The 23547-nt window shown below is 39.1% G+C and overlaps 1 protein-coding gene across 2 annotated transcripts in view; it reads right to left on the bottom strand.

Moving 5' to 3' along the window:
- TMOD3 (tropomodulin 3) overlaps nucleotides 1-23547 on the bottom strand; it is an 84901-nt gene that overhangs the window by 18950 nt on the left and 42404 nt on the right. For both annotated transcript variants that reach the window (XM_067747211.1, XM_067747204.1), the window contains 3 exons: nucleotides 21387-21543; nucleotides 1548-1670; nucleotides 140-229 (listed from right to left, as the gene is read on the bottom strand). In XM_067747211.1, the coding sequence (XP_067603312.1) occupies nucleotides 140-229; nucleotides 1548-1670; nucleotides 21387-21543 (370 nt within the window). The remainder of the gene's footprint in view (nucleotides 1-139; nucleotides 230-1547; nucleotides 1671-21386; nucleotides 21544-23547) is intronic.

Genomic DNA, 23547 nt, shown 5'->3' with positions numbered 1-23547 from the left:
TCAATACCATCTAACTGGAATCTTAGGTTTCAAGTACATATGCATAACATTTCGTATGCAAATACTGAAGCTATTACATGGAGAAAACAAAACATAATTAACAAAGGATTGGAATTCACAAAGCATTATAATTACTCACTTGAAAAATGTTCTTGGTCGACACCATTACTACTTCCCACTATATTGCAGAACTGTGTATTCGTTATCAAATTGTGCATCCCAAGAATAGCTATAAATATAGAAAAAGAAAATTATTTTTTTATGTCCATCAATTTTAAACATAAAGAATTAATTTTATGCCCCCAAATTTCTATCAACGATTTTAACACTCGCTGGGCTTTTTCCTACTCAATTAAATACACATTTCATAGCTTAAAAAAAAAGAGAGAAAACATGATTAAAAACCACCTACAATCTCTTTCTTATCAATACCCTTGTAATTTCTCCCCACATTTCTGAATTTAGACACGGCTGGAGCCAGCTTAACCCTAAACCTAAGTCTATGCTTAGCTCCATCTGGTGGCCAAGAGAGAAAATGGAAATGATCTATTGTTGCTGTTCATCCTCAGAGGGTTTCTCCAAACATAATGCGATAAAAGGCAGATTTTTCAACTTAACCTTAACTCTCATATTAATTTACATTTGTATTTTAGCTAAGAGTAGAATACTAAAAGTATTGTTGAATTCTCATATTTAAGATTAAAGTAGCATCCCTCAAAAATGACACGTAGGAGGAGAAATAGATTTGGTTTTTGATGGCCTTTTGCACAAATAAGGCAGAAGCTACAGTATGCCTCTGGCCCATTCCACTCTGATAAATGTACCATTTATAAATCCATTAGCCCTCAGCCCGCCCCAAGGAATAAGATACCTGCTCTAGCTGTGGTACCACACCTTGACTGTCCCTTCCCTGGGTCCTTCCCAAAGAACCATCATTGCTCCTTTCAAACATGTTAGTTCTTAAAGTTATTTGGTACTAACCTCTCCCCATGTGTCATATTTTTCTATCTAGAAAAATGGGTGTGGGTGGAGGCAGCTGGGGGCAGATACTGGTCCAGATAAGAAACTGGTAATGATGAAAAGCACAGGGAGGTTTGGAATGTTCCATATATCTTCAGAAAAGTTGGGAAAGTGGTGAATATAGCTCAGGACTATTTTATCTATGACTATGACTATTTTATCTAATTTCCAGTTACCCGTTTCTGGGTCTTCTAATAAAATGGGATAGCAGTAGACCCTGGAGACAGCTTCTAGCTGGGCACCAGCTGATGAAAGATTTTTATAAAGACTTTCAAAGATGGCAACATGGGAAAAGACATCCAATAATCAATAAATTCCATTAATATAAAAATTTCACCATTAAGAGAATTTAAAGAAACTAAATCCTTTATGTCAGATTTATAGTGTAAAAAACAAAGCCAAATGTACAGTTACTTATTCAACAGCGCTCTGCTGGGCAAAGCAAGCATTTGTATAGTGTGTATAAGGCGTGTGCTGGTATTTTCCTCCCCTCTACACCATTCACAAATTAATTTTTTAGGAGATACCTGCGAGATCACACAATTCTGTATCAGAAGCACTTGTCAAAGCTTCTTCTAGTTCTGGATCAAGAGATACTTTTTCTTCTGTAAAAGTCTGTACAGGTTTCTGCTTAGGGATAAATATTTTCCCTGTAAAATAAAGCAGTTTGTTAGTTTCATTACTACTGCTAGTAACTCACCATTTTATTCTTACAAAAATTATTAGAAGTATGTGCAGCTGAAGCTGAAGTAAAAGGTCAAGATTAACATCTACAATAATTTTGTTTCATCTTCGGTATGTATTTATAAGTTTCTAAGACAACACTTTGGCCATATAAGTTGGAACAAGAGAAAGAAATGAACCGAGAAATTTTCCCATTTGTGAAAGTAAAAATAGGCTCTTTTTGGAGTAATTATGAGTTATTCTACAAATACTAAATCAAAAAATAAATGAACAAAAAAAATCTATAAATTAAGGAAAAAACAGAATTCATTTTCTTATTCTTAAGCAAGGAACTGCTACAGTCCCTTGGGGGATGGCAGAGGCAATTCTAATTCCAGAAATTCAAGTTCTAATTGCAAAGAAATTCCTGTATGTCCTGAGTGGTAGTCTGAACCTTTCTGTCACTGTTCTTCTAAGCCTCTATGACACTAACAAGGTTACCTGTTAAGGAACTAGTTATTCTAGAAACCTACAGTATTTATTATGTGAAAATCATATTTTATTACCATATGTTCAATGCAAAACTGAAAACATGAAGGGAATGGAAAATGATGATATAGCTGCAGCACAAGCCAACCAAACAAGAGGTACTTACACGTGGTGGGACTGTTACCAAGATTGACTCTGGTTTCCCCCCTGAGACAGGTGAAAATCCTAACTAAGTGATCTAGGAAGGCCTATGTGTGGATTCACACAACCTCCAATTATTTTCTTTTCTATCAGAAAATTACCAGGAAAATGTGTGAGAATATGTGACCTGATGAATCTATGTAGTGTTCTAACAAAAGAAATATTTGTGGGCTTAATAATCAGTGTAGTGAATGTTGTACAATTCTTGTTCAAGGTAAATATCAGTGTAACTCATAAGAAATCCTTCCACAATACAGATTGCTCCCAGGAATCTGACCAAAGCTGGTCCGGTATTTTCAGCTAAGCCCATCTAAAAGATTTAATTTCTGATATTATATTTCTTTTTTTATTATTTCCACTTGGTTCTTGTTAAAAAAAATTAGCTTCCATCTCTCTGCCAAAATTCTTCATCTCTTCACACATGCCTTGTCCACCAGATTTTCTGAGATTTTTATTATAAAGTTCCTGACTGATAACACCAATACTTGGGTCATCTCTGGTCTTCTATTGACTGTTTACTTTTCTTGACTATAGGCCACATTTGTTTTAAGATCTCTGACTTCGTATTGGGCATTTTTGTATAAAAGTATAGCAGAGACTAAAGCAAACGACATTTATTCCTAGAAAGGAATGTGCCACTCAGGTCAGTGCTGAAGTAACATGCTCTACAGTTGAGCTGAATCTGGGCTTTTTGTTGCAATGTTAGTTTGATTCATTTCCTCACTGGCTTCAAACATTTTTTTTTTTTTTTTTGGCTTCAAACATTTTGAGGACAGGATCAGGACTTAATCTTCAGCAAGGCCTAGGATTAGAACTCTGGTGAGGTTCTGGAGGTCTGAGCAGCCACTGCCTACTGTTTTGAACTGTAAAGTAGCCACATTGCTCCTGATGTGTAGTCCTGGCTGCCAGATTTCTAGGAGCTCTGTTTTCCAGTTCCACCCCCCACTTTCCCACTTTTGGGGCCTTGGCAGATCTTTCAGCCCGATGCTTATGTTGTCTGCTCTACACTTTGTGAAGTGGGAGATGGCCTGAAAGGGATTTCTCGCAGCTCTCCTGTCTCTCTCTCAATCTTCCGAGCTAAAAACCTATGCCTCAGGAGTTTTCTCTCAGCTCTGCTTCACTGCCTCAGTTCTTGGAGTAGTATCCCTCGCACTAAATGAAGGCCTGAAGCAAAGAACTGGAGGGTAGTGCAGTCTCACCCTATCTCTAGAGCTGCACTGTTCAATATGATATGTTCAATACGGTATGTGACTATTTAAGTTTAAATTAGTTAAAATTTAAAATTCAGTTTCTCAGTCACACTAGCCGCATTTGGCTAGTAGCTACGATACTGGTTAGCGCAGATACTGAATATTCCCATCATGGCATAAAGTTCCAGTGGACGGTGCTGCTCTAGGGATTCTCTAATTTCTAATCTACCATGCCGACCCATACACAGCCATTAAAAGTTTAAAAGTTAGGCTGACTTCTCCTTACTCCTCTCTATGGTAGTTTCCTCCTTTTCCCTATATTTCAGTCAGGAAAGAACGCAGAATGGATCACCTTTTTCTTTTTTGGATCACCTCTCTTATGGAGGGCTTGCCACTTTCTGGAGCCACTAAGATTTGTGTCTTCAAGCTTTCTGATTTTTTTTTTAACTATGATTAATGTAGCTTATATTGCTTGTTTTGGTGAGAATAAGAGGTCTCTTGCAACTTCCTACATCTGAATCAGAAGTCTTTCTAGGCAAGTATTTTCTTATTTAAAAAATGGCACTTGGCCAGTCTACAATGTATTTATATTAGTAAGGATGCTTTTAACTGCATATAACAAAATACCCAATTTAAAGTGGTTTAAACTGGTGCTTCTCAAGCTTTAATGTGCATGTCATCTACCTAGTGATCTTATTAAAGTGCAGATTCTGATGTAGCAGGTCTAACATGAGCTCTAAGAATCTGTATTTCTAACCAGCCTCCCAGGTGATGCTGATACTGCTGATTCACAGATCACTGTCAAAGCGGCATGGGTTTAAACAATAAGTTTTTTTGTTTTGGGGTTTTTTTTTTTTGTGGTACGCAGGCCTCTCACTGCTGTGGCCTCTCCCGTTGCGGAGCACAGGCTCCGGACGCGCAGGCTCAGCGGCCATGGCTCATGGGCCCAGCCGCTCCGCGGCATGTGGGATCTTCCCGGACCGGGGCACGAACCCATATCCCCTGCATCGGCAGGCGGACTCTCAACCACTGCGCCACCAGGGAAGCCCAACAATAAGTATTTTTTATCTCACTTAATAACTCCACAGGTAGGTGGCTGAAGGGTTGGTTCAGCAGCTCAATGTTGACGTCAAAGATCCAGGGTCTGTTTTTCTCTTTGTCTATAACTAGCATGGAAGCCTCTGTTCTCAGGCCATTAGTCTCAAGATGACCATTGTAATACTACGTATCACATCCTCATGCGGCAAGGTCAGGGCAGGAAGGAAGGGCACTTTCTCAACTGCTGACTTTTATAAGGAAAACTGTCCGATAGATTTCTTCTCTGGTCTCGCTGACCAGCACCAGGTCACATGTCCATGCCCCACCTGCAAGGGTAGCTTGAAAAGCAAGCATCTGGCCTTTTCAGTCTATTTCAGAGATGGATTCTGCCAGTAAGGAAGAAGGAATTTTGTGAATGGTTGTTAAATAGAAAACTACCACATTTGTCCCAATGCTGAACCAGATGAAGTACACTTCTGTGCTCCCTTAATTCCCTGAACATTTCACTGTGGCTACACTTACTCATTTTGCATGTTTGTCTGTCCTCTGTGAGCTTTTCAATGTTCTGTTCCATCCTTACATTTCCTAGCTCACAGCAGGCAATCCAATTAGTTGAATAAATAATCTGGTGATCACCTCTAGCTCAACTACTTCATTGTATAAAGTATAATATAAATACCCTGGTTCAAAGTTACACAGCAGAGTTAGCACTAGAACACAGGTTCCAAACTCTCAACCCAGTAATTTTTCCAATAAACTGGTGGCTTTCAAACTTAACTCTTTAGCAGTGGACTTTTCAACTCAAACAAATGCTTATCTATATGGTGGAACGTAACTGACCTTCTTAGTACCAAACTTTGGAGTTCTGGTGATTATTAGATAACCTTTTATCATTAGTTCACAGATGAAGGCAAATCCAAATCATTACATTCTGATAATTCCTTAATACTTTTCACAGTGGCTGATATAACAAAGCGGCATACAATTCAGATGGCATGCCTTTAATTGCCATTTCAGGATAATTACGTTTTCCTGAGCAAAATCTTACCAGCACTTTCAGGTGTCTATCTCCGTGGCTAATGTTGGCTGCACAATGGATTCACCTGGAAAATTTTAATAAATTCTGATGTCCAAGTCCCACCCCCAGAGATTCTGATTTAACTGGTCTGATGTGCTGTATGGGACATCTGGATTTTCAAAAGCTCTCTAGGAATTCTAATGCATAGCAGCCAAGGTCAAGAAACATTGGATTATGGTATTCACTTAGTAAACAAAACTATATAAACTATCAAAAAGCTGCCTATGTCTTATTCTAGGGACCAATGGAATCTAAAGTGCTATAAAAATCTAAAATGTTTATTTTTGTAATCCTCATCCACAGTCCATAGAGACATTATTCTTTTTCTTTTTTTTTTTTGCAGAAGGGAGTTCCAATCCCCCATCAGCATGTTCTTTCTTTCTTTTTTTTTTTTTAATGTTTATTTGTTTGGTTGCACCAGGTCTTAGTTGCGGCAGGCAGGCTCCTTAGTTGCAGCTCACCAGCTCCTTAGTTGTGGCATGCAAACTCTTAGTTGCAGCATGCATGTGGGATCTAGTTCCCTGGCCAGAGATCGAACCCAGGGTCCCTGCACTAGGGGTGTGGAGTCTTAACCACTGCGCCACCGGGGAAGTCCCGAGGCATTATTCTTATCTAATTTTTCCCCATACATAAACTTTTGCTAATACTTACAAATACAAAATGGATCTCATCAGAAAAAACAACAAAGCAAAACAAAATTTCCAAGGGCTTATGGAAATGCTGTGACACAGAAGTTTGCTCTATTTATACAGCTGTGAAATAATTCGGTACCTCTTCTGATACTCTTTATAATTTCTCTGTATGTAGAGATTTTTGTTGCAGAGGTATTTAGCTTATACAGTATTATGTTTTTAACACTACAAAAAGTAATCACTTCATATTTCTTCATGATTAAACATGAATACACTGTAAGAATTATACTTCAATGCGTATATATAAAATCTTGTTATAGAAAATTAAAAGCAAAGAAGATTACTTTTGTAAGAAAGGATAAAATAGGCAGAACTTAAGTTTAGTATTATGAATACAGTACTGTTCTATTATGAATACAGTACGGTTCTCCTCAAACTCTTTATAGACTTAACCCCTTAAACAAATCTCAGCTATTTGCAGAAAGTGACAAGGTGATTCTAAAATTCATGCGGAAATCCAAGAGACCCAGTATAGCCAAACAATCTTGAAAAAGAACAGCTGAACGACTCACACTTCCCAATTTCAAAACTTAATACAAGACTTCACTGGTGACCCAGTGTCCACCTGCCAGTGCAGGGGACACGGGTTCAATCTCTGGTCCGGGAAGATCCCACGTGCCGTGGAGCAACTAAGCCCATGTGCCACAACTACTGAGCCTGCGCTCTAGAGCCCGCAAGCCACAACTCCTGAAGCTTGCGCGCCTACAGCCCATGCTCGGCAACAAAAGAAGCCACCACGATGAGAAGCCCACGCACCGCAACCAAGAGTAGGCCCCGCTCACCACAACTAGACAAAGCCTGCACGCAGCAACGAAGACCCAACGCAGCCAAAAATAAATAAATAATTTTTTAAAAAACCTAAATACAAAGTTACTGTAATCGAGATAGTGTTATGGTGTACACGGAATGACATTTACATCAATGAAATAGAATTGAGAACCCAGAAATAAACTCATATTTATGGTCAATTGAATTTCTACAAAGATACCAAGACAATTCGATTGAGCAAGAGTTGTCTTTTCAACAAATAGTGCTTGGACAGTTGGATAGCTATATGCAAAAGAAGTTGAAGTTGGACCCCTATATTTCATACCATACACAAATATTAATTCAAAATGAATTACAGACCTAAATGTAAGAGCTAAAACTATAACTGAGAAAAAAAAACCCTAAGAGTAAATATCCATGGCCTTGAGTTAGGGAATGATTTCTTAGATATAACAACAAAATTACAAACAACAGGACTTCCCTGGTGGCAGAGTGGTTAAGAATCCACCTGCCAGCTCTATTTACAATAGCCAGGACATGGAAGCAACCTAAGTGTCCATCAACAGACGAATAGATAAAGAATATGTGGCACATATATACAATGAAATATTACTCAGCCACAAAAAGAAACAAAATTGAGTTACTTGTAGTGAGGTGGATGGACCTAGAGTCTGTCATACACACTGAAGTAAGTCAGAAAGATAAAAACAAATACTGTATGCTAACACATATATATGGAATCTAAGAAAAAAAAAAAAGGTCATGAAGAACCTAGGAGCAAGATGGGAATAAAGACACAGACCTACTGGAGAATGGACTTGAGGATATTGGGAGGGGGAAGGGTAAGCTGGGACAAAGTGAGAGAGTGGCACAGACATATATACACTACCAAACGTAAAATAGATAGCTAGTGGGAAGCAGCTGCATAGCATAGGGAGATCAGCTCGGTGCTTTGTGACCACCTAAGGGGTGGGATAGGAAGGGTGGGAGGGAGGGAGACGCAAGAGGGAAGAGAGATGGGAATATATGTATATGTATAACTGATTCACTTTGTTATAAAGCAGAAACTAACATACCATTGTAAAGCAACTATACTCCAATAAAGATGTTTAAAAAACCCAAAACAACAACAACAAAAAAAACCAAAAAACTAAATAAAAAATAAAAAGAATCCGCCTGCCAGTGCAGGGGACACAGGTTCGATCTCTGCTCCAGGAAGATCCCACATGCTATGGAGCAACTAAGCCCGTGTGCCACAACTACTGAAGCCTGTGCACCTAGAGCCCACGCTCCACAACAAGAGAAGCCACTGCAATGAGAAGCCCACACACCGCAATGAAAAGAGTAGACCCTGCCTGTGTGCAGGAATAAAGACCCAATGCATCCAAAATAAATAAATAAATAAAATTTAAAAGGTTATTGTAAAACAAAAAAAATTACAAACAACAAAAGAGAAAAATACATAAATTGAACTATATCAAAATCTATAATTTTGTGGGACAATGATACCACCAAGAAAATGAAAAGACAAGCTACAGAATGAGAGAAGAAAAATTTCAAATCATATATTTGATAAGAAACACATCTAGACTCTATAAAAAGTGTTTATCAATAATAAATCAAATATTTTGATTAACTGACAAAAATCAGTAATAAAAAGACATCCCAATTTAAAAATAGGCAAAGGATTTGAAGAGACATTTATCCAAAGAAGATATAAGATGTCTAAGAGCACATGAAAAAATGCTCAATACCATTAGTCATTAGGGAAATGCAAATCAAAACCACAAAGTATGTTATCACTTCACACCTACTAAGATGGCTATAATCAAAACGACAGACAAGAGTAGGCCAGGATGTGGAGAAATCGGAACCCTAATACATTGCTGGTGGGAATGTAAAATCGTGCAGCCACTTTGGAAAACAATTTGGCAGTTCTTCAAATTGTTAAAAAATAGTTACTAAATGACCCAGCAATTCCACTAGTAGGTATACATAGCAAACTGTACACAAGTGTTCACAGCAGCATTATTCATAATAGCTAAAAAGTGGAAACAATCCAAATGTCCATCAACTGATAAATGGAGAAACAAAGTGTGTGTTTCCATACAATGAAATATTATTCATCCATAAAAAGGAATGAAACACTGAAACAGGCTAAAACACAGATGAAACTCCCAAACGCTAGGCTAAGTGAAGGAAGTCAGTCATAAATACATACTGTATGATTCCATTTATTTGAAATGTCCAGAATAGGCAAATTTAGAGACAGAAAGTTGATTAGCGGTTTTCTGGGGCTGGAGAATAGAGTGAGGAATGGAGACTATTCATAGGTACAGCGTTTCCTTTCGGGATGATAAAAATGTTCTAAACTTAAGATTATGGTGATAGTTATACAACTCTGTGAATGTACTAAAAACCATTGAACTGTACACTTTAAATGGGTAAATTTTATGATGTGGGTTGCACCTTAAACGCATTCAGCCAGACAATGCTTGTGCTTCTTAGTTAAAATCAGCTGTTCTCTGGGAAATACATAATTAGCAAACTGCTTGACTGATTCCATATTAACAGAAAATGCATTTCTAAACATGTGTGTTAATTTAAATTAGTCTCATATAAATTAGATTTAAGTTACAAATCATAATTACTAAGAGATGCTGATAAATAGATCTCCATTATAATGGTTAATGTGATTTGTGCCCTCAATGTCTTGCAGGATGAGTGAAATGTTCAGCTTTTACTCGACGTATAGGTATTGTGTGTGTGTGTGTGTGTGTGTGTGTGTGTGTGCGCGCGCGTGTGTTTGCAGAGGGTAGGGAAATGTGTAAATTTGATACTGCTTTTATCCAAAACCATCTGTTAACAAAATTAGTACACCATTTTATTATGATCATCTTTCTTCTGATATGTTTTTTTAAAAATCATGGATTATTCTTTATAGAAATTTCAGTCTCATTCTGATAAAATGATTTAACATATATAAAGCAACTGGTATACAGTAAACGCAATAGACACATGTTAATTAGTTATTCTTATTTTCTCTGGAATTTCTTGCATGTGTACGTGAGAGAGACACAGAGAGTTTTCCAAAACAAACAACCCAGGAGGACTGGAAAACCATAAAGTTCCAAGTATCTATATCAGTGATTCTTTTTTTAAAATTCATTCATTCATTCATTCATTTATGGCTGAGTTGGGTCTTTGTTGCTGCGCACGGGCTTTCTCTAGTTGTGGCGAGCGGGGGCTACTCTTCGTTGCGGTGTGCGGGCTTCTCATTGTGGTGACTTCTCTTGTTGAGGAGCACAGGCTCTAGGCGTGCGGGTTTCAGTAGCTGTGGCTCACGGGCTCTAGAGCGCAGGCTCGGTAGTTGTGGCACATGGGCTTAGTTGCTCCGCAGCGTGTGGGATCTTCCTGGACCAGGGCTTGAACCCATGTCCCATGCATTGGCAGGTAGATTCTTAAGCATTGCCCCACCAGGGAAGCCCTATATCAGTGATTCCTAAACTCAGAAAATGAACACTGACTAGGCATGGATATTTTTGAAAAAGCTCCCTACATGATTCTGATTTTTACCTACTCATGTTGATAAAGTGCTAATCTGTATAATTACAGCTCTGAAAAGATTAGGATGAGTACTCCTGTACTGATCTAATTTTACTTTTCCTCTCCTTGAAATATGTTCTAAAAGCTCTGACTTATAACTTTTAATATTTGTATTTATTTGAAATAACATAATGTCTTAAAAAATGGTTATTCACTTCCATTCTTCAGTACACAGCATTCTATCTAAATACCTTATTTAACAAAGCAACATCTAAAACTGGATTTTTTAAAAACTGAAATTACAGTTCTTTACAGTGTAGCAAAATATGAAAATAAGCAATGATAAGATCAGAAAAAAATCTCTCAGACAAGTATGAAAAGATATGCTTGCCACCCCCAAATGAAACAAAACAAAAACAGGGCTATGACTCTTGGTTGCTAAGAATGTTGAAAGAGTTCAGTAATGTTTCTGTAACTACAAAATGGCAGCTAAGGAAATAGAATAAACCAAGATAAGAATTCATATAATGGTAGCTTAAATGCATGGCATTTATCCAAACCTGTGTTTGTGCCAAGAGGAGAAAAAAAAAAAAAGGAATATCTTGCCAAGATCCTTGTTATTGTTCTAAAATAAGTAAGATAGTATGAACCATGTTAACAATTTTATTGCCAGGACCTTTCTTCACAAGTCTTCATCTCTTTTGCTCTGATATCAAGTTACAGCTACCACAAGGTTAAGAATCATCTTAGTCATGGTCCCATCCTTGCTAAGTATATAAAATGTACAATAACTAGGGGCTTCCCTGGTGACGCAGTGGTTGAGAGTCCACCTGCCGATGCAGGGGACACGGGTTTGTGCCCTGGTCCGGGAAGATCCCACATGCCGTGGAGCGGCTAGGCCCGTGAGCCATGGCCACCGAGCCTGCGTGTCCAGAGCCTGTGCTCCACAACGGGAGAGGCCACAACAGTGAGAGGCCTGCGTACCACAAAAAAAAAAAAAAAAAAAGTACAATAACTAGAAACAGAGCAGTCTCTTAGTTATTTCATTTCTACAGAGGTGAAAGGCGCTAGCTAATTTTACTATGTGTATGTTTATAAGCTACCTTGTTCCAGAAAAGATTTAAGGGAACTAGGCCACTATAATCTCCACAGGGGGCTTTGGGATATCCTTTTGACAGGAAGAGCACAAACCTCAAATCAACCCACCCAAAGGATGAGGGGGCAGATACTGGAAAGGCATTTTTGGTTTGACCCAACAGCACACATGACACCTGCTCAATACTACAATATGATCACCAAAAAATGCTTCTTTATTCAACAAATGTTTAGTGAGCCTGTATATACTAGATAATGAGCTAGAAAGATAACATAAGGAAAATGAAATATGAGATTCTTTACTTTGAGGAGCTTATACTCTAGTTGGGGAAACAGGATATCTATTGTATATGATTCTGGAGACTTCCACTTCTGGCCAAGATGGAGTAATAGGGTCAGGATTTACCCATGACTGAAACAACCCCAAAATGGACAAAATATAAGAAAGTTTACAAGACACTGATCATCAGGCAAAAAAGAACAGTGATTCCTGAGAGATGAGAAACAAGGTGAGCTCCATGACTGCCCAGGTTACTGCCTGGAGAAAACTGCCCAGGCTGCAGCACAGAGAACAGAACCCAGGCAGAGCCTGGGGAACTACCTGAACCAAAGAGACACAGCTGAGGTCCAGAAAGACAAGGGCAGCCAGCGTTTATAGAACAGAGTGCCAGAGAGGACAGAGTTAAACAGTGCACTCTGGAGACCTGCAGAGGGCTGCCTTTTAGCGTTCAGCAGAGCAGCACATGTGTATGATGAAACTACCTTGGGCGAAGGAAAAAAACCATCTGAAAAAATCAGAAATAACAGTGCACAGGCTCGTGCAGGCCTGGGAATAGAACGTGCTCCCACCAGCCAGACTGGAAAACCTCATAATTCACAGGGCACTGGGTAGAGAACTCAGGAGAGTCTTGCCTCAGTAATGGAGAAATAATGAGCCCTAGACCGAACTGCTGCAGTCCCACCTAACAAATCTGAAAAGCAAGACCCTAAAGGATCAAATGACCAAATTGTTTCCATATAACTTAATCTTGTCTCAGAATGAAACTCAAGACTATTTATAGGGGTATCAAAATATCCAGCATCCAAAAAGTTAAAATTCATAATGTCTGGTATCCAATAAAAAAATTACCAGCACGCAAAGAAGCAGGGAAATTCGACCCGTAAGGAAGAGAAAAAAAAAAAATCAATATATCAAAACTGACTTAGCAATGACAGATGATAAAATCAGCAGGTAAGGATATTAAAACAGTTATTATAATTATATTCCGTATGTTCAAAATGTTATATAGAGACATGGAAGATATGAAACAAACAAACAAAAAGTTGGAAAGAGAACAAAGAACTGACGGGACAAATAGAAAAGATATACTATGTTAACACTAATCTGAAGAAAGCAAGATCGGTTATATTAATATCAGACAAAGTAGATTTCAGAGCAAAGAATATTACCAGGGATAAAGAAGGTCATTCCATAATGATAAAATAGGCAATGCATCAAGAGGATATACAAGCTTAAATCAACTAAAAAGAAAAAACATGGGGGGAGGAGTCAAGATGGTGGTGTGGGAGGACAAGGAGTTAGCGTCTCCCCACAACTAGGGCATGTGCCGGCCGCTGATGGAGGACTCTAACCCCCAAGGAGATGGGAGGAACCCCAGAGTGAACCAGTAGGATGTAGGGGGACTTAGGGGGGAGGAGAAGTAGAGGCCAGACAAGATCGGCAACCCTGAAGCTGGAGAGATCAGGAGAGGCAGGTGGGAGGGACTCTCTGGGAAGAGCGGGAGAGGAGTGGAGGGTGATCGCCTGCACCACTGGGGCCAGGGAGCCTGCTGAGCTCCCAAGCCGGTTCCCCACCTTTTCAAAGCCCCCTCCAGGCCACATGGGTCCTGGGGGCATAGGAGGGAGGCCAGGGAGATCAGGAGACGCAGGTGGGAGGGGCCCTCCCACACCCCAGACCGGAGGAGCAGGAGAGGAGAGGAGGGCATTTGCCCCACCCACTCGAGCCCAGGAAGCCTGCTGCACTCCCAGGTGAGGTCCCCTGCCCTCTGAGACTGGGACCCTTCAGTTCCTTGAGCCTAAGCCCCACCCCACACAGCCCCCAGGGCCTTTTCCAGTGCTGTGGGTCCTGAGCATTGGCCCTGCCCACCACCCAAACCTCGCCCTTGCTTAGGCCCTGCTCTCCACAGCCAAGGCCTTCCCCCGCTCCTCTTATTATTATTTTTCTTTTCCGTCCTCCTCTTTTTTTACTATTGTGGTACTGATGTACCTTCCACTTGTTGATTCATCTATATTTTTATTTTTACATCCTTTCTAACATATCTGTTAGTTTCCTAGTCTAATTTTTTTTTGTTGTTATTGTTCTTTTTTTTTTCGGCACCCCATGCGGCTTGCAGGATCTTGATTTGCTAGCACGGGGTCGGGTGGAAGCTCCTGCGGTGGGAGCTCTGAGTCTGAACCACTGGACTAACAGACACCTTCAGACTCCAGGGAATATTCATCGGAGTGAGATCTCACAGACTTCCTCTCTCAGCACCAAGACCCAGCTCTACCCAATAGCCTACAAACTCCAGTGTTGGAAGCCTCAGGCCAAACAACCAGTAAAACAGGAACATAATCCCATTCATTAAAAAAAAAAAAAAAAAAAAAAAGATGGCAAGAAAATATGTCACGGATGAAGGAGCAAGGTAAAAACCTACAAGACCAAACAAATGAAGAGGAACTAGGCAATCTACCTGAAAAAGAATTCAGAGTAATGATAGTAAAGATGATCCAGAATCTCGGAAATAGAATGGAAGCATGGATTGAGAAAATACAAGAAATGTTTAACAAAGATCCAGAAGAACTAAAGAACAAACAAACAGATGGACAACACCATAACTGAAATGAAAAATACACTAGAAGGAATCAATAACCGAATAACGGAGGCAGAACAAATAAGTGAGCTGGAAGACAAAATGGTGGAAATAACTGCCTAGGAGCAGAATAAAGAAAAAAGAATGAGAAGAATTGAAGACACTCTCAGAGACCTCTGGGACAACACTAAATGCACCAACATTCGAATTATAGGGGTCCCAGAAGAAGAAGAGAAAAAGAAAGGGTCTGAGAAAATATTTGAAGAGATTATAGTTGAAAACTTCCCTAACATGGGAATGGAAATAGTCACCCAAGTCCAGGAAGCACACATGGGGACATGTGTATGCATATGGCTTATTCGCTTTGTTGTGCAACAGAAACTATCACGGTATTGTGAGGCAATTATACTCCAATAAAGATCTATTAAAAAATAAAAACCCTAATAACAGAGCCTCACAGTGTATGATTGTCGAACAATTAAAATCAAACTTCTGTGGTATGCAAATTATATACAGACATGTTGGAGGGACAGGAATATCCAGAGTGGGTATGTTTATGCAGGGAAAGTTTCCCATAAAACATGAACAATCCATCAGGCTAACTCCCCACCCCAAAGGAGTAGTGAGTGAATCATTCAAAAGATACAGTGACTAGTCTCCAAAGGAGATGCCTGCATCTGCATGACTAATTTAAATAGCCCAGTCTGCGTATCAGTGCCTGATAAGACCACTTTTTAGAGGTATATAAAGGACATTTAGAATTTATGAAATTTGAGTACAAAAATAGATCCAGTCTTTATCTTGAATGTAGTGGAAACCAACTGCACACTCGCAGTTACATAATCCTGCTGATTTAGGCAGTTTATAACTATGATCCTTCTGGTTTAAGGAATCAAGTCTGCCTTTCCTCCAAAAAGAAATCATGTACTCAGAAAGATGAGGGAAGCATCTTTCAGAAGAGTGACTATAGTAAGTTTTCTGGAAGGCTAAGGGAACTGTGAATAAATAATCTAGAAAGTATATGAGAACCCTTACTTTAAGGCAATCTGGTTAAATTCACCTTTAGTTAAGCAGAGCAGGGCATAGGAGATTCCTGGGAAGAAAACCCAAGGGCATTCCTTTATCCAGGAGGGGAAAGGAAACCACCAGAAAGAATAGGTGGCTCTACCCCAAGGGCCAACTGGGAGCACAGGCATGCTCTTCAAGGAGGGGAGGAGCCCAACCTAGGAGTGTCAGTGGCTCGAAGGGAGGGGTTCTTTGGTGGTGCATAGGAGAGAGTGTACAAGGTACAGCAGGCTCTAGTCTATGAAATAAGGGACAATGAGGGGAAAAAAAGTCTTAGGCTAGGTAAGGGTAAAGTGTGATGTTAGACGTGGGGAGGAAGACTCCTGGCAAAGCAAAGCAAAATGAGAGTCAGTAAGAAGTATTAAAAACTGGGCCCAATTATTTCTCTAAGTGTCAAATCCATGGCAAGGCTCTGAGCCTTATCTATCCTGGAGACAGAATATTCAAGATATGTAAAAATATGATGAGAAATAATAACCAGTCAGAACTCTGCATTTTCACCATTCTCAGGAATGAGAAAGAGCTGGATAAATACTCTCCTTCACCCTTGGTCTATGCCTCAGTTACATCTTCTGCAACATTTCAAGGAGAAAAGGGTAAAAAGCTTCCCAACATTTTAATATTATATCTTCAAGCAAAAGGAACATTATATTGCAATTATCTTATTGTTTTAATTTTCTTAAACACTTAGTTTCTCAACATTTTGAACACAGTAGGCTCATAGCAAAGACATTTCCATTAATCTCTACCAAGATTACTTGATACCATGATACCATTCCTACCATGAGCTTGTTAGATTTAGATGAACTTAACAGATGTATATTGTGGATTCTACTGTAAACAATGCACTTAAAAACAATCCTTAATATATCTTTTCTCAGCTGTGCCTTATTAGCTGCCTAATACCTTCTTTTTTGCTGTCAACAAAATTACAGTTATTAAAAGGAGAACATTTATTACTGTAGGACAAAATGTTCCCAAAATGCATCGAAGACATAATGCCTTGAATTTCACCTAATTAGGATGAATTCCTCCTTCTCAGATGTTGACATATGCTTTTAATTCTGTAAAATGTACAATTATAAACAACCATTTCACAAATCACAAAATGAAATTACTAATATATCTCTATAATAACAACCCTCAAGTGCCTTTTCGAGGCAGTCAGAGATGATCTAGAAAGATGAAATTTGGCATGAGTGTGTAGTTTTTGTTCATGGTCAAAAAGAAAAATCATGAAATGTCCAATTTTCAGTTTTATGGGTATTCCCTTTTGTCATACCAGTTCTGTATAATTTTAGCTCCGGAAGGAGTGTGTCTTTAAGTTAAAAAATAACAAGTATAATTAATCATCATTCAGTCTCAGAATATAAGAAAGTAGTTGGATAACTATTCCTTTTAGTGGTTCCCAATTTTTCTTTTAAAAGAGAATTGAGTAGTCATCTTTAAAAATAATTTACAATGAGAGATCCCTATGAGATTCTGGCATATAACTTGGAAGGAGTTCAAGGAACTGAGTGAATCGCTATAACATTCCCTGGTACAGAAAACTAATACTGCCATTGGGGACTGAACTCTGAAACCAGTCATCTTAGTATGAAAAATGATTTAGTTTAGAGAACAATGGCACATTTTACAGATTCTAACTAGTCTGAGCACACCAAAAAAGGAAAATGCTTTTATTTCTTAACAGGTTTGCAAACTGTTTTAAGAAGAACCAGGAGAAACTCTTCTGTCTGGGAAGGCATCCTCCATCTGAAAGTCTATCTCCTGTGAAATAAGCCATTAAGTGAGAAACCTTGTACTCAACCCAGGTGTTCAGGTAAAGGGTCATTGGAGCGGCAGCTTAAAAAAACAAGCTTCTGAATTCTCAGAGCTAAGGAGGGGATTCACATTTAGCTTGATTGGAAGGAATGTTAATACGATGTACATGAATTATTCTGAGGGTCTTCTGGAATGTGATCAAAATCTTGGGGATGAGACCCAAAGAAAGGAAGGCATATTAGTGACTACGAATAACCAAGGCCAACCAATTTAAGACTGAGCTCCAGGGTGGCTTTAAGAAGTCAAGAGCCGTCTTTTAGCTGTATTTCAAAACAGAGCTCTGCAACCAAAGTTCTCCAGTTGTTGAAGGTAAACTTGCCCTTCTTCATGTCTACAATACTGTAACATGGCTTTTAAGGCTTGGCCTGAGGAACATGACACATAGAGGGCCCATAAATAAACCCATGCACCTATGGTCAACTCATCTATGACAAAGGGGGCAAGAATATACAATAGAGAAAAGACAGTCTCTTCAATAAGTGGTGCTGGGAAAACTGGACAGCTACATGTAAAAGAATGAAATTAGAACATTCTCTAACACCATATACAAAAATAAACTCAAAATGGATTAAAGACCTAAATGTAAGACCTGAAACCATAAAACTCCTAGAAGAAAACATAGGCAGAACACTCTTTGACATAAATCTTAGTATTTTTTTGGATCTGTCACCTAAGGCAAAAGAAAAGCAAAAATAAACAAACGGGATGTAATTAAATTTAAAAGCTTTTTGCACAGCAAAGGAAACCAAGACAACCTACTGAATGGGAAAAAATACTTGCAAATGATATGACTGATAAGTGGTTAATACCCAAAATATATAAACAGCTCATAAAACACAACATCAAAAAAACTAACAACCTGATTAAAAAATGGGCAGAAGACCTAAAGAGATATTTTTCCAAAGAGACGGCCAAGAGGCACACAAAAAGGTGCTCAACGTCATAATCACCAGAGAAACGCAAATTAAAACCACAATGAGATATCACCTCACACCTGTCAGAACGGCTATCATCAAAAAAACCCACAAATAACAAAAGTTGGTGAGGACGTGGAGAAAACGAACCCTTGGTGGGAATGTAAATTGGTGCAGCCACTGTGGAGAACAGTATGGAGGTTCCTCAAAAAACTAAAAATAGAACTACCATATGATCCAGCAATTCCAGTCTTGTGTATACATCTGAAGAAAACAAAAACGCTAATTCAAAAAGGTACATGAACCCAGTGTTCATGGCAGCATTATTTACAATAGCCAAGATATGGAAGCAACCTTAGTGTCCAACAACAGATGAACGGATAAAAAAGATGTGGTATGTATGTACAATGGAATAGTACTCAGCCATTAAAAAGAATGAAATTTTGCCATTTGCAACAACATGGATGGACTTGGATGGTATTATGCTTAGTGAAATAAGTCAGACAGAGAAAGACAAATACTGCATGTTATCACTTATATGTGGAATCTAAAAAATAAAACAAACTGGTGAATACAACAAAAAAGAAATAGACTCACAGATATAGAAAACAAACTAGTGGTTACCAGGGGGAGAGGAAAGGGGGCGGGGGCAAAATAGGGATAGGGTATTAAGAGGTACAAACCACTATGTATAAAATAAATAGGATAGGGACTTCCCTGGTGGTCCAGTGGGTAAGACCCCGAGCTCCCAATGCAAGGGGCCTGGGTTTGATCCCTGGTCGGGGAACTAGATCCCACATGCATGCCGGAACTAAGAGTCCACATGCTGTAACTAAAGATCCTGTGTGCCGCAACTAAGACCTGGCGCAGCCTAAATAAATACATATTTAAAAATAAATAAATAAATAGGGTACAAGGATATACTGTACAGCACAGGGAATATAGCTAATATTTTATAATAACTAAATGAAGTATAACCTTTAAAAATGTGAATCACTGTGTTGTATACCTGAAACTTATAAACTGTACATCAACTATACCTCAATTATTACAAAAAGGAATGAACAAATGAATGAATAAATAAATCTGTCTCTCTCTACACACACACACACACACACACACACACACACACACACACACACACACACACACACACACACACACACACCCTTTTGGTTCTATTTCTCTGGAGAACCCTGACTAATACAAGTATCTAAGGTAGTGATTCTCAACAAGAGATAAGGGGAAGTGGGGTCGATAAAAAGAGCAGAGGGGTTAGGGATGATAATTTTGAAAAGGCATGGGCAGACCTTGTGGAATACCTACTCAAAAGCCATTCACAACCTTCGTCTATTACAGAGGTGGGAATACTAAAATGAATTTCCACCTTCCCCTGCAACTAAGGGATAGCCATGTAACAGAGTTGTGGCCAGAAGGGCTTCCTTCCCAAATAAAAAGCTAAAGCCTTACTAGGAAAAAGCACTATGCTCTAACCATTCTCTCCGCCTGGCCTACTAAGGATTCAGATGTAAAACCAGTGCCTGGAAGAGCTGAAGATCAACTCTACTGCTGCCACCATTCCCCAGTGTTCCATGCACAGCATTTTAAATAGGAGTGCAAGCAGAATCTGGCTTCTTAGGCCAACCTGTATTGAAAGCTGAGAAATTTAACCTACTTCATGTTAAATGTTATTATATAGACAGCTTTTAAAATTATAGCTGTCCTCCTTCTCCACTGAGGCTAGCTAAGGTCAAAATCTGCAATGGGGGGCTTCCCTGGTGGCACAGTGGTTAATAATCCGCCTGCCAAATCAGGGGACACAGGTTCGATCCCTGGTCCGGGAAGATCCCACATGCTGCGGAGCAACTAAGCCCGTCTGCCACAACTACTGAGCCTGAGCTCTAGAGCCTGCAAGCCACAACTACTGAGCCCACACACCTAGAGCCCGTGCTCTGCAACAAGAGAAGCCACCACAATGAGAAGCCCACACACTGCAACGAAGGGTAGCCCCCTGTTCACCACAACTAGAGAAAGCCTGAGTACAGCAATGAAGACACAACACAGCCAAAATAAATAAATAAAATAAATTAAAAAAAAAATCTGCAATGGGAAGGACTTGGACTAGAAGAATTTCCTGAAAGTAATGATTATGAAGCACTGACAATTATAATTATAATGGTTATGAATCACAATTAATAAGGAAGGCTGTAGGGTAAGAGTCTTTGAAAATATGTCCTGAATTCTTTTATGGCATTCCACTTTAAAGACAGGAGTTAGAATTGAGTGGCACTTTGACATCACTGCATTTTGTAATACAGTAGTGCATTTAAAATTTTACCTCAGTACACTTTTAATATTTGTTACAGTTGAGAACTAAAGAATTCTAAAGAGAACTAAAAATCACTGTGTAATAAAACCCCACTAACAGATCATTAACAAGGAACTTATTGGCCAAGTAGGTGAATGTAAAGGAAGTGCCCAAATTACCTAATAATTATTTTATTTATTTATTTTTGGCTGTGTTGGGCCTCCGTTGCTGTGCACTTGCTTTCTCTAGTTGTGGCGAGCGGGAGCTACTCTTCGCTACAGTACATGGGCTTCTCATTGCAGTGGCTTCTCTTGTTTTGGAGCACGGGCTCTAGGCATGCGGGCTTCAGTAGCTGTGGTTCGTGGGTTCTAAAGTGCAGGCTCAGTAGTAGTGGCACACAGGCTTAGTTGCTCCGCAGCATGTGGGATCTTCCCAGACCAGGGCTCGAACCCATGTCCCCTGCATTGGCAGGAGGATTCTTAACCACTGCGCCACCAGGAAAGTCCCCTAATAATTTTTAAAGTCAACAGTATCATATCTTTGAGGCTATCAACGATGCACCTTTAAAAATATTTTCTCCAGTCCTACCTGTAAGAAGAAAAATCAAGTGCTGTCAAATAATGACTTCAAAATTCGTGCTTACCTTTTTTTTCTCCAGTGTAAGGCACATAGTCTTCCCTGTCCTTGTGCTCCAAAGCTTCCTTCTCCAGATATGAAAGGAGGTGTTCTCTATCAAATGGCCCTGTGGCAGACTTTGATGTCTGGTTCTTCTGCCGGAACCCTGCAGGCAGAAGGGCATTCTGCCAAAGAGAATGAATCGGCCATTATGACCAGCAAGAATCATAATGCTATATACGTCCAGATGTTACCATCTAAGAAAGATTTATAGACTAGAATGGGATGTAGGCATTAAAGACTTCATTACAGGGTTTTAGGGCAGCAACATAAAAGTGTTCCAAACAAAGTTTTTTAAAATTAGGTAGAATTCACTTACATTATTATTAAAATAGGCACATTCACCTTTTCTTCAGAAAGTATTCTACTAGCAGGAAACACCCTTTACTTTTTAAGTATCCTGGGACAGTAATGAAAAATAGTTTGTAATGCTTAATAACAGCTCAGCATATATGTATACATAGAAAATAATTCCACTGCAAAAGAACGTTAAATGACTATATACATCATAGTCCTTCATAATGTCTGCTATTTCATCATAAAGACTTTCTCAGAAGAAAAACATGTACATCATACAGTAGGCTATCAGGATATTAATGTTTACTTGTTTGTGTTTAAATGCAAAGGTTCAATTTCTGTGTGTATGTATGTGTGTATATATCAGCACTAGGACGTATCTGCAGCAACCACCGTCATTGCTACTCAAGACACTCAGAGACTCTCACGGCAAGAGTTATATCCCTAGGTTTCCACCTAGGTACAGCCTTTTTGAGTGCATGGAGTAACTGAGAGTGGGGGAGGGGTGAGAGGCAATGGACTAAAGTTGTCTCTTTTAGTCCCTACTCTGTATTTTCACTAAGCCCAGGAATAACAAGCGGTGACTAAACAATGTGAGCTGCATCTTTTTGCTTGTCAAAAACCGAAGAGTATCGTGATACTACCTTGTCTCACAATTCCCAAGTATTCTTTGCTTTGAAAATGGGAGGCGGCCAGAAAAGTTACACAAAAGGGCCAACTCTGTTCTACAACACCTCACAATATTGGCAAGGATGCTGAATCTCCTAGGTGTTATAAGATCATTTTTCATTACAAAGAGGGATCTTGTATGGATAATGATAATGAGAAATACACATTTTATAACTAGAAAATATGGCACTTCAACTTTGGCCATTTGCTGAAATCCACAATAATTTTCATAAAATTCGCCTTTGTGTTTTCCTCATGTAATGCTGTATGCATAACACAGAAAGCTCACCTATCAAGATGAAATACAAAAGAGGTTTTTCCTAACCATTCACCAAAAATGCTTCTACAACACAAAATTGTCTATAGGAATATAAAAAAGAAACACAAGATTTCTACCCTCAGACTTTGAAATCAAGACAAGACTTGTACATGAAGAATCCATTCTCAACAAACCATCAAGTCCTATCCATTTTTACTTCCTAAAAACTGTCTAACTTTTCTCCATCTCCAATACCATTACTTTGGTCTACACTATGATCCAAGCTGGGATGGACTATTACATTAGCCTCCCAACTGGTCTCCTTGGATCAGTTGCTGATACTCTTCAACCTTCACTCCCACCCCCTAAGGTTATCCTAGCCTCATCTCACACACCCTCCCATTCTAACCACATCAGCCCTTGTTCCTCCCTTGTACTTGCCATATACTTCTTTCCCTGGAATGCTCTGTCCATCCTTTTTTGCAACTCATTTTTCAGACTGCAGCTCCATTCCCCCAAGGAAAGCTTTTCCTGACCTCCCATTATATGCTCTTATATATGGCACGATTATTTGATTAATGTCTAATTCCTCACACTCCTACCAGACTATACATCAGGAGGGCAAAGACCACATTTGTTTTGATCACTCACATATCCCTAAGCCTAGCATAGTACCTGAGATCTATAGGTTGCCCCCCACCCCAATACTTATTGAATAAAGATTTGAGAATACTTTTAAAGAAAAATGCTCGTTAAGGCAAATTAATATAAGTTACTTTCCTTCACCATCAATAAGGCACATGTATACATACTGCTACTTCATGGTGGAAGCAATGGAGTTGCATTATACCACCTGCCTGTTCAAGCCCATGTCAAACATACAGGTTTTAAATGATATGTTAGC

The sequence above is a fragment of the Pseudorca crassidens genome, chromosome 1 (assembly GCF_039906515.1).
Source record: "Pseudorca crassidens isolate mPseCra1 chromosome 1, mPseCra1.hap1, whole genome shotgun sequence".
Lineage (NCBI taxonomy): Eukaryota > Metazoa > Chordata > Mammalia > Artiodactyla > Delphinidae > Pseudorca > Pseudorca crassidens.
The sequence above is the reverse complement of the archived record's forward strand: the minus strand, read 5'-3'. Positions and strand labels throughout refer to the sequence as shown.